This window comes from Caretta caretta, chromosome 8, assembly GCF_965140235.1.
Source record: "Caretta caretta isolate rCarCar2 chromosome 8, rCarCar1.hap1, whole genome shotgun sequence".
Taxonomy (NCBI): Eukaryota; Metazoa; Chordata; order Testudines; family Cheloniidae; genus Caretta; species Caretta caretta.
Window position 1 is genome coordinate 15,236,064 of NC_134213.1, and position 19,510 is coordinate 15,255,573.

General features: G+C 45.7%; 1 protein-coding gene across 1 annotated transcript in view; it reads left to right on the top strand.

The window, feature by feature from the left end:
• Positions 1–10,134: 10,134 nt before the first annotated feature.
• The window catches only part of SLC22A4 (solute carrier family 22 member 4), a 61,203-nt gene continuing 51,827 nt past the window's right edge, over positions 10,135–19,510 (top strand). Inside the window, exon 1 of the mRNA XM_048862525.2 lies at positions 10,135–10,527. Coding sequence (XP_048718482.2) covers positions 10,135–10,527 — 393 coding nt within the window. The remainder of the gene's footprint in view (positions 10,528–19,510) is intronic.

The following is a 19,510-nucleotide window of genomic DNA, read 5'->3' on the forward strand; positions in this document are numbered from 1 at the left end:
TCCGATGAAGTGAGCTGTAGCTCACGAAAGCTTATGCTCAAATAAATTGGTTAGTCTCTAAGGTGCCACAAGTACTCCTTTTCTTTTTTAGTAAAACTCTAAGTTAGCTTTGATAGCTCTTTAGCTTCTCCTAAGCTCTGTACCTCCCACTCAAGAATTGAGGAACCTGGACCTGAACTCTTTTGGCATTCCAGAAGCACAGCTGTTCCTTTGTCTCTTATCACCACCTCATCAAGGAAGGGTGTGAGTATATTAATCAAAGCTTTATACTATATAATATCACATGTATCCAATCTAGAACAATATTACAGCACTTGTAACTCTAATTATTTTACCATTTGATTATAATTCCATTTATCTCAGTAAAAGTTTTTAAGACTACATTTGTCTTAGTGTGAGCATCCTGTCATACCCCCGAGGGTCCTTTGCACACAATGTGTAGACTGATTCTGTGACAAGAACCTTACTATCTTCTGATCGGATTAATTGGCAAGCCTATGACCCATACTATCCAAATTAATAATATTAACCTCCTAAAATCAGATGCCTGCGATGGGCCCCATTCTGGGCCTGAAGGGGTTGTTGACTAATATATGCTGACTAGCATATATATATATATATATATATATATCATATTAATAATAGGTATTAGCCTCACAATATGTATATTACTATGCATTAAGAACCAATAACATTAAGCACAAATATTGTAACAGTGATATAGCCTCAAGTGGCCTATACCATAATCCTATTCACTTATGCTAAGTATCCCATAACACCTTGCATTTGCTGAAGTGAACATTTGGCATAAGCAGATAGGAAACTTGTGAAAATCAAGATACATTTGTTCTCTGCTTTAGTACAAGCTAGGGAAGCATCTTCAAGGGTCAGTATCTGGAATGCTAGTATTCAAAACAAAGATAACCAAGGAACAGAACAATAAATTGGGGAACTGGAACAAATTGATGGGCTGGATTTTAATGACATGTAATGAGATGTGTAACTTGTAAATTCATATAAATACCAACTGAAATGTGTAACCTGGGGAGCACATCTTCTGTATAAAGTGCATGTAATATGGCTGCACAGGACTGCTCTTTGGAGACTGGTATTGTATAGAACTTTTTTTTCCTGTACCATAATAATAAACCTGACTGACACTGGTAATTTGGTCTCTTGAGTATATTTCATAATGGACCAAAGTGTGGTGAAGCAGTTGGCTATACAATTTATCATCTGTGTTAGTAAGAGCCTGTGGGCTCAATCAGCCTCACCCTCAGTGTCAGACCTGGAGGGAAGAGTTAAAAGGGCTGGACAGTGGCTTAGTTAGGGCTGGTCAGGAAGGAGAGCAGCACTCTGCCTCAGGAAGTTGCATAGGACTCTGGCAGACAGAGCTTCCCAGAAGGCAGGTACATCTGCTACAGGGAGCCCAAGGCAGTTGGGAATGAAAGTATCAGGCAGTGAGTCAGCTCAGGATTCTGTGCCCTGGTATGTTTTTTAAGGTTTGTATAGCAGTGGTTCTTAACCAGGGGTATATGGATCCCAGGGGGTCTGTAAAGGTCTTCCGGGGGTTCATCAACTCATCTAGATATTTGCCTAGTTTTACAACAGGCTACATAAAAAGCACAAGCAAAGTCAGTAAAAAATAAAATTTCATACAGACAATGACTTGTTTATACTGCTCTGTATACTATACACTGAAATGATCAATTTATTTTGTAATATATGGTAAAAATGAGAGAGTACGCAATATTTCAGTAATAGTGTGCTGTGACACTTTTGTATTTCTAGGTCTGATTTTGTAAGCAAGTAGTTTTAAGAGAGGCAAAACTTAGGGATACGCAAGACAAATCAGACTCCTGAAAGAGGTACAGTAGTCTGGAAAGGTTAGAGTCACTGTTGTATATTACTAACCTTCCTTAGCCACTTACATGCTAATGGCAAAGTGCTGCTCTCTGATCTGCATATCCAATCTGCTGACTCCCATTTCACATTCATGCACAGAATGTGCATGAGCAAGAAGAGCTGAACTCTGCTGTGTGCATCTGAGAGTATAATTTGGCCCTAAGGATTTTTGTAAATACACTGAGGTTACTTTACTTCTCTCAGACCATCTGTCAACTCCAGCTGTTCAGAAAGTGCTGAGAATATATGGTAAAAACAAACGCGGGTGGGGAAAAGAGCACAGGGACTTGGTGCATTTGTATTTCACTGATGTACGCCCATTTCTGGTCAGTCCCACATCTGCCAAGTGTCCTGAGATCTGTGTTGGAGGAAAATGTGCTATCTCTGAGTCTGTCCTTCTGAGGTGTCATTATTGTACCATTATGACAGGTTTCAGAGTGACAGCCGTGTTAGTCTGTATTCGCAAAAAGAAAAGGAGGACTTGTGGCACCTTAGAGACTAAATAAATAAATTGGTTAGTCTCTAAGGTGCCACAAGTACTCCTTTTCTTATTGTACCATTGCAGCTCCACCTTCAGCTGCTTTCTTCCCATTTCGCCAACACTTTCTTGCACTCAGCCAGCTCCATAGCTGTTTGAGCTCTTCCTTCCAAGTAGGTTTTTTTCCGTTTTCGGCTTTTAACCTACCATTTGTAGGTCTCAGATGCATCTAGAATTTTTTGTCAGTTTATGTGGTGGCTCCTATACAGCACCCCACCTGCTAGTGCAAATGAATAAGTGGGGTATTTGAGGCTTTGAAGGCACAGGCTTCAAACAGCTACACTATTTTGGAGAAAGAAAAGGAGTACTTGTGGCACCTTAGCGACTAAGGTGCCACAAGTACTCCTTTTCTTTTTGTGGATACAGACTTACACGGCTGCTACTCTGAAAACTATTTTGGAGGAAAATGCACACAAGTAGGCAGTAAAATGAAGGAAGAAAACCTAAGTGAAGAAGAGGTGTCTGAAGGGGACCTGGTTTTCCTTGAGTGCTCCTTTAGCACTTTGATTATCCAATGGACCCACTGACTGTTTGGCAGACTTCCTGCTTCTGATGTACTTAAAATTTTTTTGCTATTAGTTTTTGTGTCCTTGGCTAGTTGCTCTTCAAATTCCTTTTTGGCATACCTTATTGTATTTTTATACATGACTTGCCAGAGGTTATGCTCCTTCCCCCAACTCCCGCTAACTAGGATTTGACTTCCAATTTTTAAAGGATGCCTTTTTGCTTCTGACAGGTTTCAGAGGAACAGCCGTGTTAGTCTGTATTCGCAAAAAGAAAAGGAGTACTTGTGGCACCTTAGAGACTAACGAATTTATTTGAGCATGAGCTTTCGTGAGCTACAGCTCACTTCATCAGATGTTTACCGTGGAAACTGCAGCTGTGACACATGGCTAGAAAGGGTTAAACATCCTGAAAAATAAATTACCCTCAAAAGACATGTGGGGAGATAATGTTTGTGTTTTTACATATGTATGAGTAGGGTCCACAATGTAATCAACAGTTCCTGTCTATACTGTATTCTGATCATTCAGAGGTCAAAAGAAGATCCTAACATTTAAATTAATTGTAAACATGGGATATCTTGGTATCCTTCTCTCTTTGAAATGTACTGTGAATGGTGGAGGAACAAGTGTGACATCCTATACCTTGGGGGAGCGTACTGAAATCCCCCATATTCCTCATTTTCATATAAGCGTGATCTTAAATATAAAGCGTGCCTTGTAAGATATATGGGGAAAGGTTATGATCTGCTGAAAGTCATTTCTCTAGCCATATATGTGTATCATTAATGCATATGAAGTTATAAGGATTGTGGTGTATGGTTGTCACTAAAACATGCTGTAAATTGGGAAATCGGCCAGATATCAGCTCTCCAGAGACAACAGCAAGGAAAGTAACCAACGCCCAGGCAGGTTTCAGAGGAACAGCCGTGTTAGTCTGTATTCGCAAAAAGAAAAGGAGTACTTGTGGCACCTTAGAGACTAACGAATTTATTTGAGCATGAGCTTTCGTGAGCTACAGCTCACTTCATCAGATGTTTACCGTGGAAACTGCAGCTGTGACACATGGCTAGAAAGGGTTAAACATCCTGAAAAATAAATTACCCTCAAAAGACATGTGGGGAGATAATGTTTGTGTTTTTACATATGTATGAGTAGGGTCCACAATGTAATCAACAGTTCCTGTCTATACTGTATTCTGATCATTCAGAGGTCAAAAGAAGATCCTAACATTTAAATTAATTGTAAACATGGGATATCTTGGTATCCTTCTCTCTTTGAAATGTACTGTGAATGGTGGAGGAACAAGTGTGACATCCTATACCTTGGGGGAGCGTACTGAAATCCCCCATATTCCTCATTTTCATATAAGCGTGATCTTAAATATAAAGCGTGCCTTGTAAGATATATGGGGAAAGGTTATGATCTGCTGAAAGTCATTTCTCTAGCCATATATGTGTATCATTAATGCATATGAAGTTATAAGGATTGTGGTGTATGGTTGTCACTAAAACATGCTGTAAATTGGGAAATCGGCCAGATATCAGCTCTCCAGAGACAACAGCAAGGAAAGTAACCAACGCCCAGGCAGGTTTCAGAGGAACAGCCGTGTTAGTCTGTATTCGCAAAAAGAAAAGGAGTACTTGTGGCACCTTAGAGACTAACCAATTTATTTGAGCATGAGCTTTCGTGAGCTACAGCTCACTTCATCAGATGTCTGATGAAGTGAGCTGTAGCTCACGAAAGCTCATGCTCAAATAAATTGATTAGTCTCTAAGGTGCCACAAGTACTCCTTTTCTTTTTGCGAACGCCCAGGCAGCGTGTCAAACAACCCATCAACAGCCATTGTCCAACAAGGGAGCTACAATGCAATGACTCACCTGCATGAGGCCATACCAGGGGAATTGCTCAACCTTTCTTGGAGAGACTCAGCAATGGGTTGAGAGTTTAGACTGCGTGCTTATATTTTATTTTATTTTGGTTACCACTCTGACGTTTTTCCTATCACTGAAAAAAACAACCTTTTATAGTCAATAAATTTGTTTATCTTTACCAGTGAGTTTGTATGAAGTGTGGGGCAAATCTGCTCAGGTTGGCAAAGACTGGTGTATGTCCATTTTTCATTGTTGAAGTGGTGAACCTATTAATAAATTTTGCACTGCCCATCTTGAGCAGTGCAAGACCGAATATTCCTGGGGTACAGTGCTGGGAGCTGGGGGGGGATTTGGCTGGTGCCTGTCTCTGCGCGATTGACGAGCGGCTCTGGGAGCATTCATGCAATATAGCTGGGTGTGGGGCTCCACGTGCCGTTGTGCTGAGTGATCGCAGCCCCTGGAGGGGTTTGCTGCTGGTCACTAGCAAGGCATTATGAGAGACAGCCCAGGCTGGGGAGAGTTCAGGGGGCACAGTCTCAGGCTGCATCCCAGTCCCAGGCTGCACCCCAGGGAGATCCCGTCACAACAAGCAAATGGCCTTATATTAATTCAATAGCTAACTACAGGTGATGGACCGCCTTCAAAGTCATGCTAATTACCTTTTGAACTCCAACTTGTCAGAAGACATGAAATTGTATAAAAGATCCTTGGGTCCTAATTCTGTCATCTCAGATCTGCTTAGGCTTCATCAGGGGAAGTTTGAGTCCCAAGACTGAGGTCCCAGTTATGCTGATATGCCCTGAATATGAGATTTGGACATTGGACTATAACCTATGAACTATTTCTGAAAGAACTCTTTACAACTACAAAGCTCACCATTTCTGCTATAAGAAAAGGAGTACTTGTGGCACCTTAGAGACTAACCAATTTATTTGAGCATAAGCTCACGAAAGCTTATGCTCAAATAAATTGGTTAGTCTCCAAGGTGCCACAAGTACTCCTTTTCTTTTTGCGAATACAGACTAACACGGCTGTTACTCTGAAACCTGTCATTTCTGCTATGAATCTGAACCTCAATGAATCGAACTCATGTCTGCATGTATATTAATCTTTTAACCATATTCTCACTTTTTTGTTTTTTAATAAATTTTAGTTTAGTTAATGAGAATTGGCTGTGGTGTGTATTTGGGTAAGATCTGAACCATTCATTAATCTGGGAGGTAATGTGTCCGATCCTTTGGGATTGGTAGAACCTTTTATTTTATATGATGAAATAAGATTTACAGAAATTTTCATCATGTTTTATGTGGGTACCCGGATAGAGGCCTGAGGCTGGATCACTTTAAGGGAACTCTGTTGTTTGGACTCCTGAGTAACCCAGTAAGGTAATAAAGAAGCTGTTTTATGCTGGCTTGGTAAATCTAAGTATTGGAATATCCACCAGCTTTTTGGGGAATGTCTGCCCCATTCTTTGCAGTTCACCCTAATTGAGTGACCACAGCTGGCTCCCCACTGAGACTCCGGTCACAGCGTCTAACTTTTTTAAAAGTCTCTTTTTAGCCCAGGTGGCATTTTTGGTCCTCTTAATGTTTTTTTTGGTTTGATATACACATTTAGTTTGAGCCTCTATTATGGTGTTTTCAATACTCTCCATGCAGTTTGCAGATATTTCACCTTTGTGACTGTTCCTTTTCATTACCTTCCTCATTTTAGTGTAGTTCCCTTTTGAAGTTAAATGCTACTGTAGTGGATTTCTTTGGCATTTTTTCCTCATAAGAATGTTAAATCTAATTACAATATGGTCACTATTACTGTGCAGTTTAGCTATCTTCAGCTCTTGGTCCAGATCCTGTGTTCCACTTAGGACTAAATCAGGGGTTCTCAAACTGGGGGGTTGGGACCCCTCAGGGGGTCACGAGGTTATTACATGGGGGGGTTGCAAGCTGTCAGCCCCCACCCCAAACCCCGCTTTGCTTCCAGCATTTATAATGGTGTTAAATATATTAAAAAATGTTTTTAATTTATAAGGGGGGGCACGCACTCAGAGGCTTGCTATGTGAAAGGGGTCACCAGTACAAAAGTTTGAGAACCACTGGACTAAATAAAGAATTGCCTCTCCGGATGGGTTTCACGACAAGATGCTCCAAGAAACAGTCATTAATGGTGTTTAGAAATTTTATTCCTGCATCCCATTCTGAGGTGACATGTATCGAGTCAATATGAGGAGAGTTGAAATCCTCCATTATTAAAGCATTTTCTGCCTTTGTAGCCTCTGTAATCTCCCTGAGCATTTCACAATAACTGCCTTCATCCTGGTGATGTGGTTGGTAGTATATTCCTTCTGCTATACTGTTTTTGTTCAAGCATGGAATTTCTATCCATAGAGATTCTGTGGTACAGTTTGTTTCATTTAAGGTTTTTACTTTATTTGACTCTATAGTTTCTTTCACATATAGTGCCACTCCGCCACCAGCACATCCTACTCTGTCATTCCTATATATTTTGTACACTGGTGTTACCACATCCCATTGATTATCCTCATTCCACAATACTTATCCTCATTTAATGCCAGGCACTCTAGTTTACCCATCTTAGTATTTAGACTTCTAGCATTTCTACATAAGCACTTGTATGTTTTGTCAATATTCAGTTGGTTGCCTATATGTGTTAGGTTTAAATGGGACTCTTTTACATTTGACTTCCTCACTAGCTCCTCCAGAACATTGCCCCATGCCTATGGTCTATCTGAGCACCCTGACAGAAACGCAGGCCACTAGGCCAGACTATAAACAATTACCTCAATACACTGTCTGGTGGTTAACCAAAGGACACTGAGCCCAACTGCAGCTTGCCCAAGGCCACTTGAAGGAAGAGAGGCCGGTGGCTCATTTGGAACTTGTTTGTTTCTTTTCTTCTCTGCCTTCACCTGTTTTTGTTTCCTCTGAACCCCAAGGAGTAAGCTGAAGGAACTCAGCCAGAGCTCAGAGTTCCCATTCTATGGACAGAGAGGTTAACCACCCCAATCTGGATGATGAGATTCTGTCCTTCGGAGAGTATATTACCCCATCTATCCCATGGAGGTGCTGCAGAGGGCCTAAGTCCTTGACAAGGGCAGAAAGGATAGCCTTCTGGTTAAGGCAAAGGAGCAGGAGATGGAAGTGGGCTGAGTTTGTGGCATTTGTAAAGCAGGGATGAGGATAAGAGGGGATGTGGAGGTGGTTGCAAAGCTAAATTAAAGGGATGTTTGCAGAGAGAGCTGAGATCAGAGGCTCAGGGCTATATAAGTGCAAAGCACTATGAATAAAAACAGCCACTGACCTTATACAAATTCAGCACAGATTTTTTTAATTTAAGGGGAAAGGAAATCTAAGCTTCCCCTCAAAGCTCTCACAGAACTCCAGTACTGTTTGCATAGCCTGTGGCTATTGTCTCTGCCTGCCAGACCAGCACTTCCAGCTTCACTTTCTCTTCCAGGCTTACCGGGGAGGCAGAGAAAGAGAGAGAGAGAGAGAGAGCGAGCCTCCTATATACCTTTGATATCTTGCTGTGACAGTCTGAATGATATGAGATTTCATAAACAATTCCGAGGGAGCTTTTAAAGACGTCACTGAACGGCACATAGCAAATCCCCCTACAATGGAGAGACTTTAGAAGCAGCCTTAAAGTGAATCCCAACAGATTCCCCTGCAGCGTTCTCCAGGAGGCAGCCTTGTGAAACCAGGACAATCTATGCGGGGGCATCAGCATCGTCAGCAGCTGTAGGAGGGGGTTCAGTCTACTTCTGGCCGAAGCTGTAAGGATGCTGCCACTAAGTCCAAAATACCTCAGAGGAGCAGTTTTGTTGCCTTTTGAGCAGCTGGAAGACCGCATCAACCCCATGTCCTGGGGAAAATGGAAGTACAGATACCATGGGATCCCCTTACAGAAGTTGTACACAGGGCCCACCCTTTCCCCTGTCCCAGTGGTGTCTCTGCTCTGCTCCAGCTCCCCCTCAGCCTGCCTTAGAGGGCTGCCCCCAACCCCCTGCACCTCCCACTCTGCCAGCCCTAGAGAGCTCCCTCACCCCCTGCAGCTCCCACTCTGCTAGCCCAGGGGGGGCTCCCTGACCCCCTGCAGCTCCCACTCTGCCAGCCCTAGAGAGCTCCTCCCAACCCTCCCTGCAGTTCCCCCATCAGCCTGCCCTAGAGAGCTCCCTCACCCCCTGCAGCTCCCACTCTGCCAGCCCAGGGGGGGCTCCCTGACCCCCTGCAGCTCCCACTCTGCCAGCCCTAGAGAGCTCCTCCCAACCCTCCCTGCAGTTCCCCCATCAGCCTGCCCTAGAGAGCTCCCTCACCCCCCTGCAGCTCCCACTTTGCCTGCCTTAGATAGCTCCTCCCAACCCTCCCTGCAGCTCCCACTTTGCCTGCCCTAGAGAGCTCCTCCCAACCCCCCCTGCAGCTCCCACTCTGCCAGCCCTAGAGAGCTCCTCCCAACCCCCCCTGCAGCTCCCACTCTGCCTGCCCTAGAGAGCTCCCTCACCCCCCTGCAGCTCCCTCTCTGCCAGGCCTAGAGAGCTCCCTCACCCCCCTGCAGCTCCCTCTCTGCCAGCCCTAGAGAGCTCCCTCACCCCCCTGCAGCTCCCACTCTGCCAGCCCTAGAGAGCTCCTCCCAACCCCCCCTGCAGCTCCCACTCTGCCTGCCCTAGAGAGCTCCCTCACCCCCCTGCAGCTCCCTCTCTGCCAGCCCTAGAGAGCTCCCTCACCCCCCTGCAGCTCCCACTCTGCCAGCCCTAGAGAGCTCCTCCCAACCCTCCCTGCAGTTCCTCCATCTCTGATGCAGCACGCCCAGAGGTGCTGGGGCTAGGAACTTCCAAGCCTAGAGGTGCTGGGGGGCTCAGCCCTGGCACAAATTAAGCACTGCCTCCAGGGCTGCCCTGCCCCACACCCCTGCAGCTCCCCCGCTGCCTGCCTTAGAGGGGTCCCCCCAGCCCGGCATCTCCAGGTCCCCTTGCTTGGCTCCCCCCCCGGGCAGACTCCCCGGCGGCAGAGCCCGGTGTCCCGGCCGGGAGGGGAAGACACAGGAGGAGGAGAAGAAGAAAGCGCGCCCGTGCGAGCGGCCCAGCCGCGCTGCGCCGGAGAGGCAGCGGGAGGGCACGGCTCCGGGCAGAGGGTTATCCAAGGCGAGGCGGTCCCCAAGCCGCGGCCGCACGGGAGGAGGAGGAGCCAGCCGGGGAGACCCCACCTCCGCGGAGGTGACAGGCGAGGCCGGGTGCGGAGGGCGCCGCGCCTCATGTCCAGACGGTGCAGTGCGCGCAGCTGCTGGGGACTACGGGGCATGCGGGACTACGACGAGCTGATCTCCTTCCTGGGCGAGTGGGGCCCCTTCCAGCGCCTCATCTTCTTCCTGCTCAGCGCCAGCATCATCCCCAATGGCTTCAACGGCATGTCCGCCGTCTTCCTGGCCGGCATCCCCGAGCACCGCTGCCGGGTGCCCCCCAGCGCCAACCTGAGCCGCGAGTGGCTCAACGCCAGCATCCCCCGCGAGCTGCAGGGCGGCCGGGAGGGGCCCAGCAGGTGCCGCCGCTACCGCCTGGAGTCGCTGGCCAATTTCTCCGCGCTGGGGCTGCAGCCCGGCCGGGACGTGGACCTGAGTCAGCTGGAGCAGGAGAAGTGCCTGGACGGCTGGGAGTACAGCCGGGAGATCTACCGCTCCACCATCGTCACCGAGGTGCGCCCGGGCGCGGGGCCGAGGGAGGCTGGCCCGGCGGGGATGTGGGTGCCGGAGCAGGGGACGTGGTGTGGGCGGCGCGGTGCCCGTGTTGTGTAATGCGCTTGCCTAAGCCCGCGGATGCGCCTCTGTGTCCGCATCTCCTGCCCCGCCGCCCTGCCGGCCCTTCCGGCCGGGGCCCTCCCGGGCAGGCGTGGCCGCTGTGCGAGTTCGTCCCTGCGGTTTAGCTCAGCCGCCGGCAGCTACATGGCGTTCCGCGCCCACGGGGTTGCGCCTCCGCCTCGCAGCGCCCTTGTCTTCAGCGGTGAATTTAAAAGCTGGTGCAGGCGATCTCCTGCCCTTCCACGCGGCCTCGGACACGTGCAGACATTGGGTGCGTTTGTAGCAACGCATGCGTTCTCTCTCTCTCTCTCTCTCTCACACACACACACACACACACGACAACACTATAAAGCAACAGCAGTCACGCCAGGGGAGTTGCAAGGGGGCGGCACGGAGATCCGCAGCGTGCAAACTGTCGCTAACTTCCTTCCTTTCCTATCCCCAGGCCGGCACTATGCTGATTTGTGGTCTGTAGTCCGTGATCATTGTTGATTGACATTTTCATGCCTTTTATTTCAATTAAAATGCACGCCCTAGAGTTTAGTTCTACAACAGAAGGAGCGTAAGCAGTGTGGTGTAGAATCGGAGCGTTGCAATAGTTAAAGGTGTCATTCAAGGGGCATTTTCATTTTTAAAATAATGTTTTCTTCATCCTCACAAGGATTTTATAACTTGGTCCCAAGATATTAGTTTGGAGCTAAGATTTGGCCGTATGGAATTACAGACTATAGTCAAGCCAAACATAATGGTCTTCAGTTACCCAAACACAAACTGTTTTGAAGATCCCATCAGGACTTGGTTTGGAATAAAACATAATAATAATCTTGACGCCACAAGCAATTGGTTCTTGGAACAGGCGATTCTGGAGGCTTGTTTTGATTATTCAGTCCTATTATTAGTCCAGAGTAAAATGCTGTGAAAACATTTTAATTGTCCTCTTTCCCTTCTTCCACCCTCTTTATTCTGGTAGCCTAGCAAGTGTTTCAATTTCTTGATATTATTGGTTGTTATTCAGATCACTCCTTTTGCTACCTTAAACTTCAGCTGATAAAACTGAAATCTAGGGTGAAATCCTGTTCCTGTTGAAGTCAATGATTCTTTTGCTAATGGCATCAATGGTGCCAGGATTTCATTTAATTGTTCACTGAACACTATGACTCATAAACAAGTCTTATGACATTGGTTCTTGAGAAACCTTATGAAACCAACAGACTAATCGGATATTTTTCCTGTAGATTGTCATAAATTGTTTTTCATGGAAAACAAAAAGCAGTTAGCAACAGAATAGTCAGAGCTTCTAGTGTAGATGAAAGAAGTTTATGCTGGCTCTCATGTTTTAACCCATTTTAGCAGACTATACTTTGGAGCTACCATACTATGAGGACGACACAGTGAGCTATGAAGAGTCATGCTAGTAGGTGTTGTAGGTGCTTAAAGAAACCCAGTCAACTTGAAAATCACACTTGCCTCAAAAATTTGTACCCATTGTGGTTACAAATAAGACCCACTTCTGAATCCGACTCCATGGAGGCAGACCACTGTGGCCACATAGTGCCCCTTTGATTTCTGTATAGCTTTACATGGACACAGCATTGCCCATGCGCAATTAGTTGCAGGGTAGAAAAATATTTATTTTTCCCCAGTCTGATTACTTGCGCATCTGATAGCACTTTAGCTGGTGTAAATCTGGCTGTGTATAGTCAATATGATGTCCCTTTAAAGTTGTGGTGTCTGGTGTTGCCAGTGATGAGCTGCCAAAATCTTAACAACTGGTTCTAAAAGGGCTTCTAAATTTAACAACTGGTTCTAGCGAACTGGTACAAACTGGCTCCAGCTCACCACTGGGTGTTGCTAAGTTGCTCTGTGTTGCTAGTCTCTGTGTTGTCTTAGTTTACTTGTTATCTGTCCCTGGCTTCATCCCCATATCCATGTTGACATGCTCTCGGGGTTCAAAAGGTTTGGCACTGACATAGGAAGGCTTTAAAGAAAATTCTTTATTTGGCATTGGCTTACAGCAATTGCCCGGAAGCCTTTGGCTTTCCTGACCTGACTTGGTGGCCAGTTCTGAGTCTAGCTGACTCGAAGTCAAAATCTTTATTCGGGCACTATATAATGTTACAGTTCACTTCAAAATATTTCAGTTATAGTAAATTGACAGCAGAATATTTTTAAATTGGATTTAAACATTGTTTTTTAAATTGGATTTTAAATCCCTTCCCTTTTGTCTCTTTAAAATGTAAAAAGAGGAACTGAAAGAATTTTTTGCAGACTTTTTCTGATTATCTTCTGTGTTTAGAAATTACAAGAATTTGAAGTTTGGTCTTCATTGGCCTTGTTGGAGGAGGTTTTGAGAGTCTCTGCTGTGATTGTGAGCTCACATGGCTTAACTGAGACGGCTCTGTGCCAAATATGTGGCAAAAACTCTTTCTCCATAATGTCTATTATACTAAATAAGTATTAACAGACAGACCAGTAAGCCATTAGCTGTAGTGTTACAATAGCACCCAGAAGACCAAAACAGATTGGGCTCCTACTTGGATTGGCGCTGTACCGATGCATAAGTGAACAGGCTGACTAAAATTCCTTCCTCTGTTAAATGCTCAGCTTTCATTCTCTTGGTTGTGTGTTGTAATTTCACTAGTCATCTGGGCCGAGATCCTCAGGTATTTAAGCACCTAGCTCCTATTAAAATCAGTGGGAGTTACACACTTAAATACTTTTTGAGGAGCTGGGCCCTAATTGCAATAATCCTTCAGGCTAGATGAGACCTGCATTTCCAGTGTGTGGGTTGTTTTTTAAAGCAAAAATTTTTTATTTAGGGAAGAAGGGGAAAAAAAGGACACAAGTCTAATTCTTTTCCTTTGCAGGTCAGCTATGAAAGGGCACTTTCCATCTTGGTAGACCTTCAGACTGACTTAAGTCAATCATTAATTCCCATTCTCAAGTATACTGTATGTGTAGTTATCTTTAAACGTTGTTTGTTTATGTAAAAGCTTAGTACCTGAATGAGCCAAACAGACTCTGTCTACACTACGGAATAAGGTCGAATTTATAGAAGTCGGTTTTTTAGAAATCGGTTTTATATATTCGAGTGTGTGTGTCCCCACAGAAAATGCTCTAAGTGCATTAAGTGCATTAACTCGGCGGAGCGCTTCCACAGTACCGAGGCTAGAGTCGACTTCCGGAGCGTTGCACTGTGGGTAGCTATCCCACAGTTCCCGCAGTCTCCGCTGCCCATTGGAATTCTGGGTTGAGATCCCAATGCCTGATGGGGCTAAAACATTGTCGCGGGTGGTTCTGGGTACATATCGTCAGGCCCCCGTTCCCTCCCTCCCTCCCTCCGTGAAAGCAAGGGCAGACAATCGTTTCGCGCCTTTTTTCCTGAGTTACCTGTGCAGACGCCATACCACGGCAAGCATGGAGCCCGCTCAGGTAACCGTCACCCTATGTCTCCTGGGTGCTGGCAGACGCGGTACGGCATTGCTACACAGTAGCAGCAACCCCTTGCCTTGTGGCAGCAGACGGTACAGTACGACTGGTAGCCGTCATCGTCATGTCCGAGGTGCTCCTGGCCACGTCGGCTGGGAGCGCCTGGGCAGACATGGGCGCAGGGACTAAATTTGGAGTGACTTGACCAGGTCATTCTCTTTAGTCCTGCAGTCAGTCCTATTGAACCGTCTTATGGTGAGCGGGCAGGCGATACGGACTGCTAGCAGTCGTACTGTACCATCTTCTGCCAGGCAGGCAAGAGATGAGGATTGCTAGTAGTCGTATTGTACCATCTTCTGCCAGGCAGGCAAGAGATGAGGATGGCTAGCAGTCGTACTGTACCATCTTCTGCCGAGCAGCCATGAGATGTGGATGGCATGCAGTCCTTCTGCACCGTCTGCTGCCAGCCAAAGATGTAAAAGATAGATGGAGTGGGTCAAAACAAGAAATAGACCAGATTTGTTTTGTACTCATTTGCCTCCTCCCCTGTCTAGGGGACTCATTCCTCTAGGTCACACTGCAGTCACTCACAGAGAAGGTGCAGCGAGGTAAATCTAGGCATGTATCAGTCAGAGGCCAGGCTAACCTCCTTGTTCCAATAAGAACGATAACTTAGGTGCACCATTTCTTATTGGAACCCTCCGTGCAGTCCTGCCTGAAATACTCCTTGATGTAAAGATACCCCCTTTGTTGATTTTAGCTCCCTGAAGCCAACCCTGTAAGCCGTGTCGTCAGTCGCCCCTCCCTCCGTCAGAGCAACGGCAGACAATCGTTCCGCGCCTTTTTTCTGTGCGGACTCCATACCAAGGCAAGCATGGAGGCCGCTCAGCTCACTTTGGCAATTAGGAGCACATTAAACACCACACGCATTATCCAGCAGTATATGCAGCACCAGAACCTGGCAAAGCGATACCAGGCGAGGAGGCGACGTCAGCGCGGTCACGTGAGTGATCAGGACATGGACACAGATTTCTCTGAAAGCACGGGCCCTGCCAATGCATGCATCATGGTGCTAATGGGGCAGATTCATGCTGTGGAACGCCGATTCTGGGCTCGGGAAACAAGCACAGACTGGTGGGACCGCATAGTGTTGCAGGTCTGGGACGATTCCCAGTGGCTGCGAAACTTTCGCATGCGTAAGGGCACTTTCATGGAACTTTGTGACTTGCTTTCCCCTGCCCTGAGGCGCATGAATACCAAGATGAGAGCAGCCCTCACAGTTGAGAAGCGAGTGGCAATAGCCCTGTGGAAGCTTGCAACGCCAGACAGCTACCGGTCAGTTGGGAATCAATTTGGAGTGGGCAAATCTACTGTGGGGGCTGCTGTGATGCAAGTAGCCCACGCAATCAAAGATCTGCTGATATCAAGGGTAGTGACCCTGGGAAATGTGCAGGTCATAGTGGATGGCTTTGCTGCAATGGGATTCCCTAACTGTGGTGGGGCTATAGACGGAACACATATCCCTATCTTGGCACCAGAGCACCAAGCCGCCGAGTACATAAACCGCAAGGGGTACTTTTCGATAGTGCTGCAAGCTCTGGTGGATCACAAGGGACGTTTCACCAACATCAACGTGGGATGGCCGGGAAAGGTGCATGATGCTCGCATCTTCAGGAACTCTGGTCTGTTTCAAAAGCTGCAGGAAGGGACTTTATTCCCAGACCAGAAAATAACTGTTGGGGATGTTGAAATGCCTATATGTATCCTTGGGGACCCAGCCTACCCCTTAATGCCATGGCTCATGAAGCCGTACACAGGCAGCCTGGACAGTAGTCAGGAGCTGTTCAACTACAGGCTGAGCAAGTGCAGAATGGTGGTAGAATGTGCATTTGGACGTTTAAAGGCGCGCTGGCGCAGTTTACTGACTCGCTTAGACCTCAGCGAAACCAATATTCCCACCATTATTACTGCTTGCTGTGTGCTCCACAATATCTGTGAGAGTAAGGGGGAGACGTTTATGGCGGGGTGGGAGGTTGAGGCAAATCACCTGGCTGCTGGTTACACGCAGCCAGACACCAGGGCGGTTAGAAGAGCACAGGAGGACACGGTACGCATCAGAGAAGCTTTGAAAACCAGTTTCATGACTGGCCAGGCTACGGCGTGAAAGTTCTGTTTGTTTCTCCTTGATGAAACCCCCCGCCCCTTGGTTCACTCTACTTCCCTGTAAGCTAACCACCCGCCCCTCCTCCCTTCAATCACCGCTTGCAGAGGCAATAAAGTCATTGTTGCTTCACATTCATGCATTCTTTATTCATTCATCACACAAATAGGGGGATGACTACCAAGGTAGCCCAGGAGGGGTGGTGGAGGAGGGAAGGAAAATGCCACACAGCACTTTAAGCACAGCACTTTAAAAGTTTACAACTTTAAAATTTATTGAATGACAGCCTTCTTTTTTTTGGGCAATCCTCTCCTTTTTGGGAGAGGTACCTGGAGGAGTGGCCAGGGCAACACACACAGCCTCTGCCCCTCTCTCCCCCAGGTTCCGGCCCCTTCCTGGAGCAGCGCTGGGGCAGGCAGGCAGGGAGCCTGCCCTGCCCCCGGTGCGTGCTGGGCCGGAGCCACTTCTTTGTTGTTTTCAGCTATCTCACTACATAAAGGGGACTAATTGCTCCTTCCCTTGAACCTGAAAGACGGGTGCTTAGCAAACCAGCTTGCAGGCCTCTGTTCTATAGATCACAGATCCACTTGATGACAGTTATTTACACCTTCCAGCAAAACAATACCCCCCCATTTCTGCCTATCCTGCCAATGAATTTTAAAATGGTGAAACCCCAAATGAATTGTCCCAGACAGAAATAATTTAACAAATTAATGTTTATACAAAGCTTAATTGCTTATATTGTGTCTTTCTGTCAGGATATATCCTATCACCGCTGTAGCTCACGAGAGCTTATGCTTAAATAAATTGGTTAGTCTCTAAGGTGCCACTTGTACTCCTTTTCTTTCTGTGAATACAGACTAACACGGCTGCTACTCTGCAACCCAGATCAGTTTTACTCCCATCCAAATCTACATGGAGTTTTCTTCTTCCTCTCTGAGCAGTTTTAGCCAGCTGCAAAGGGCCACTTTCAGGGCTTGTGAGGAGTGTCCAGCAGCAACTTGGGTATGGCATTGCAGTGTGGCTGCTCACACCTGGGTTAGGCTAAACCAGGTGCTCAGACTTGGGTGCCAATCATCCAAGTTAACTCTACAGTGAAGACACTCCCATAGTCTTTGGAGATCAATGCCACCACTTTGAACTGATTCTGGGAACAAATAGGAAGTCAGTGTATGTTTTGGAGAGTTGTTATAATAGGTGTATCCTAGCTAACATTACTGAACAGATAGTGTTAGGCTTGTCAATGCTGGGGTTTTTGGGGCAAGAATTCCCCACTATTGCTAATGCTGATGCAGCTAAAAATGTTAGTGCCTCTTACTGTAAAACACTTTTGTTTTCAGACTGTCCTGAGGAAAGTACTGTCTCTTTGAAATCAGTTAGCAACTTGCTTTTTAATATAGACTTCACTATGATGTGCATAATTCCCAGCTGTGCATCATTGAAATGGGAACTTTGGCTCATCATAAAATAATTATACCCGTCTAATGTGCAGCAGTGGGCAGGGCTGAAAATCTTCTGAATAAAAAGCTGAATACAAACCACCACAATTCTAATGTACCTGCAGAGATTACCCGCTCAGCTGATTTTTCTCAGTGATACTTTTGAAATAAATTTAATGAGATCTACCCAATGTTGGCAGCTGGCAGTATGGCTAAGAGTACAATATCTAATGCTGTCATCTTTGTGATTAGATGGGATAATCTCACTCGTATATTTTGTAGATTTGGTGCAATACGTGTGAAATTTATGAACTACAGACTTTATACAGTCATGAGAACCAGTGACTATTTTTGAGTTTCCCTTGAGCTTCTTGCTGTTGATCTTCACTCTTATTCTTGGATATGAGTTCAGCATTCCTGAGATTTATAGGCTCAGCCTTTTAAACAAGGTTTCAAACTGCATTTATTTGTTTATTATGAACTGGGTGGATTCAAGATACTTTTAGTGTAGTTTCCGCTAAGTATTATGGTCTCTGCACTATGTGATGCTAGGTTGAGCCCTGTAGCACAGTGGAACACTGAAGAAAATTAATCAGTAATTTCTGATAGAGTACCAGAATAAAGTGTTGCGTGTGGGAAGGCCAGTTGGATAATCCCCTAAAAGGGCTCTGTCGCTTTCAGCAATAAAACTGATCTCTGCTATTATTTTGGAGAAGTAATTGGTTTGCAAACCTGTGAATCCTAAGTTGTCACCTATTACCAGCAGCAGACAGAATTCACTGTTCTGCATGCCCTTGCTAGCTTGTAGTAATCAAGTTGAAGTACTTGGCTATTGTAGATGTAGTCTCTTGCCTAAATAGTTTTTGATACTGAAAGTAAACACAGCTTCCTTCCAAGTTTGCCAGGACTTTGCCCCTGGATGTGTTTGGTCAGGAATTCTGCAGAATGACTTGTTTGTTGGTAAATGAACATTTTATTCTGTTAAGATATTTCAGAAGGTGTGTTTATAGTTAATCTATAAAAGGGCTAAACTATAATTTAATTACTGCAGTCCATTTTTTGTGGCTGATTGTAAATTGACTTTATTGGCAATAATCAAGTCTTCATGTTTAAAAGTTGCAGGTTCGGGCCCAATAAAGGAGTAAAAGGATCTCGTTTATCCATGGAAACCTGGTATGATGCGAGGGAGAAGAGGAAAAAAATTGGCTAGTTTAAAAACTCTAAAATCAGGAGTTTGGTTTAGAAATGTAGTTTGTTGCCTCTCCCCTTTTCCATGACTGGTGATGGCACTCCATAAGATGTGCCTGTTGGACAGATGCTAATATCTCAGAACAACTACTGTCACATTTTAGTAAATGAAGTTGTGTTGTTAATAGTGTAATTATTGTACTCCATAGAGAAAAGGAGGATTCACACTTACTACCCTCTCCTAAATTCTAGAATGTAGGTGTTCAGTTGACAGAAAAGTACTATAGACTAATAGGCTTGGTGCCAATAAGAGGGAGAACGTAAATCTCCATTGAATGACACTAGATAGCTAATTTCATGCGTGTGAAAAGAGTCAGATTTCACACACTTAAAAATAGAATCCTTCCATTCACTGGCGGTTCTATTCCCTTGCCACCTCTGCTTGAACTGACAATGAAACGGTGACTGTCAGAAACAGTGACCGTCTTTGTGTTGAGGAGACCTGTCCATTGGGAGTTGTACCTGAATTCAATTTACAAAGACCACTCAGCAGCCAGCCAATCAGAATAAATGTTGGTTATGTCAGCAGAACCAAATCTGATCTACTGATCTAGATGTGAAATATCACATTGCCTATTTCTTGAGTCATCCGGTATGACTTGCT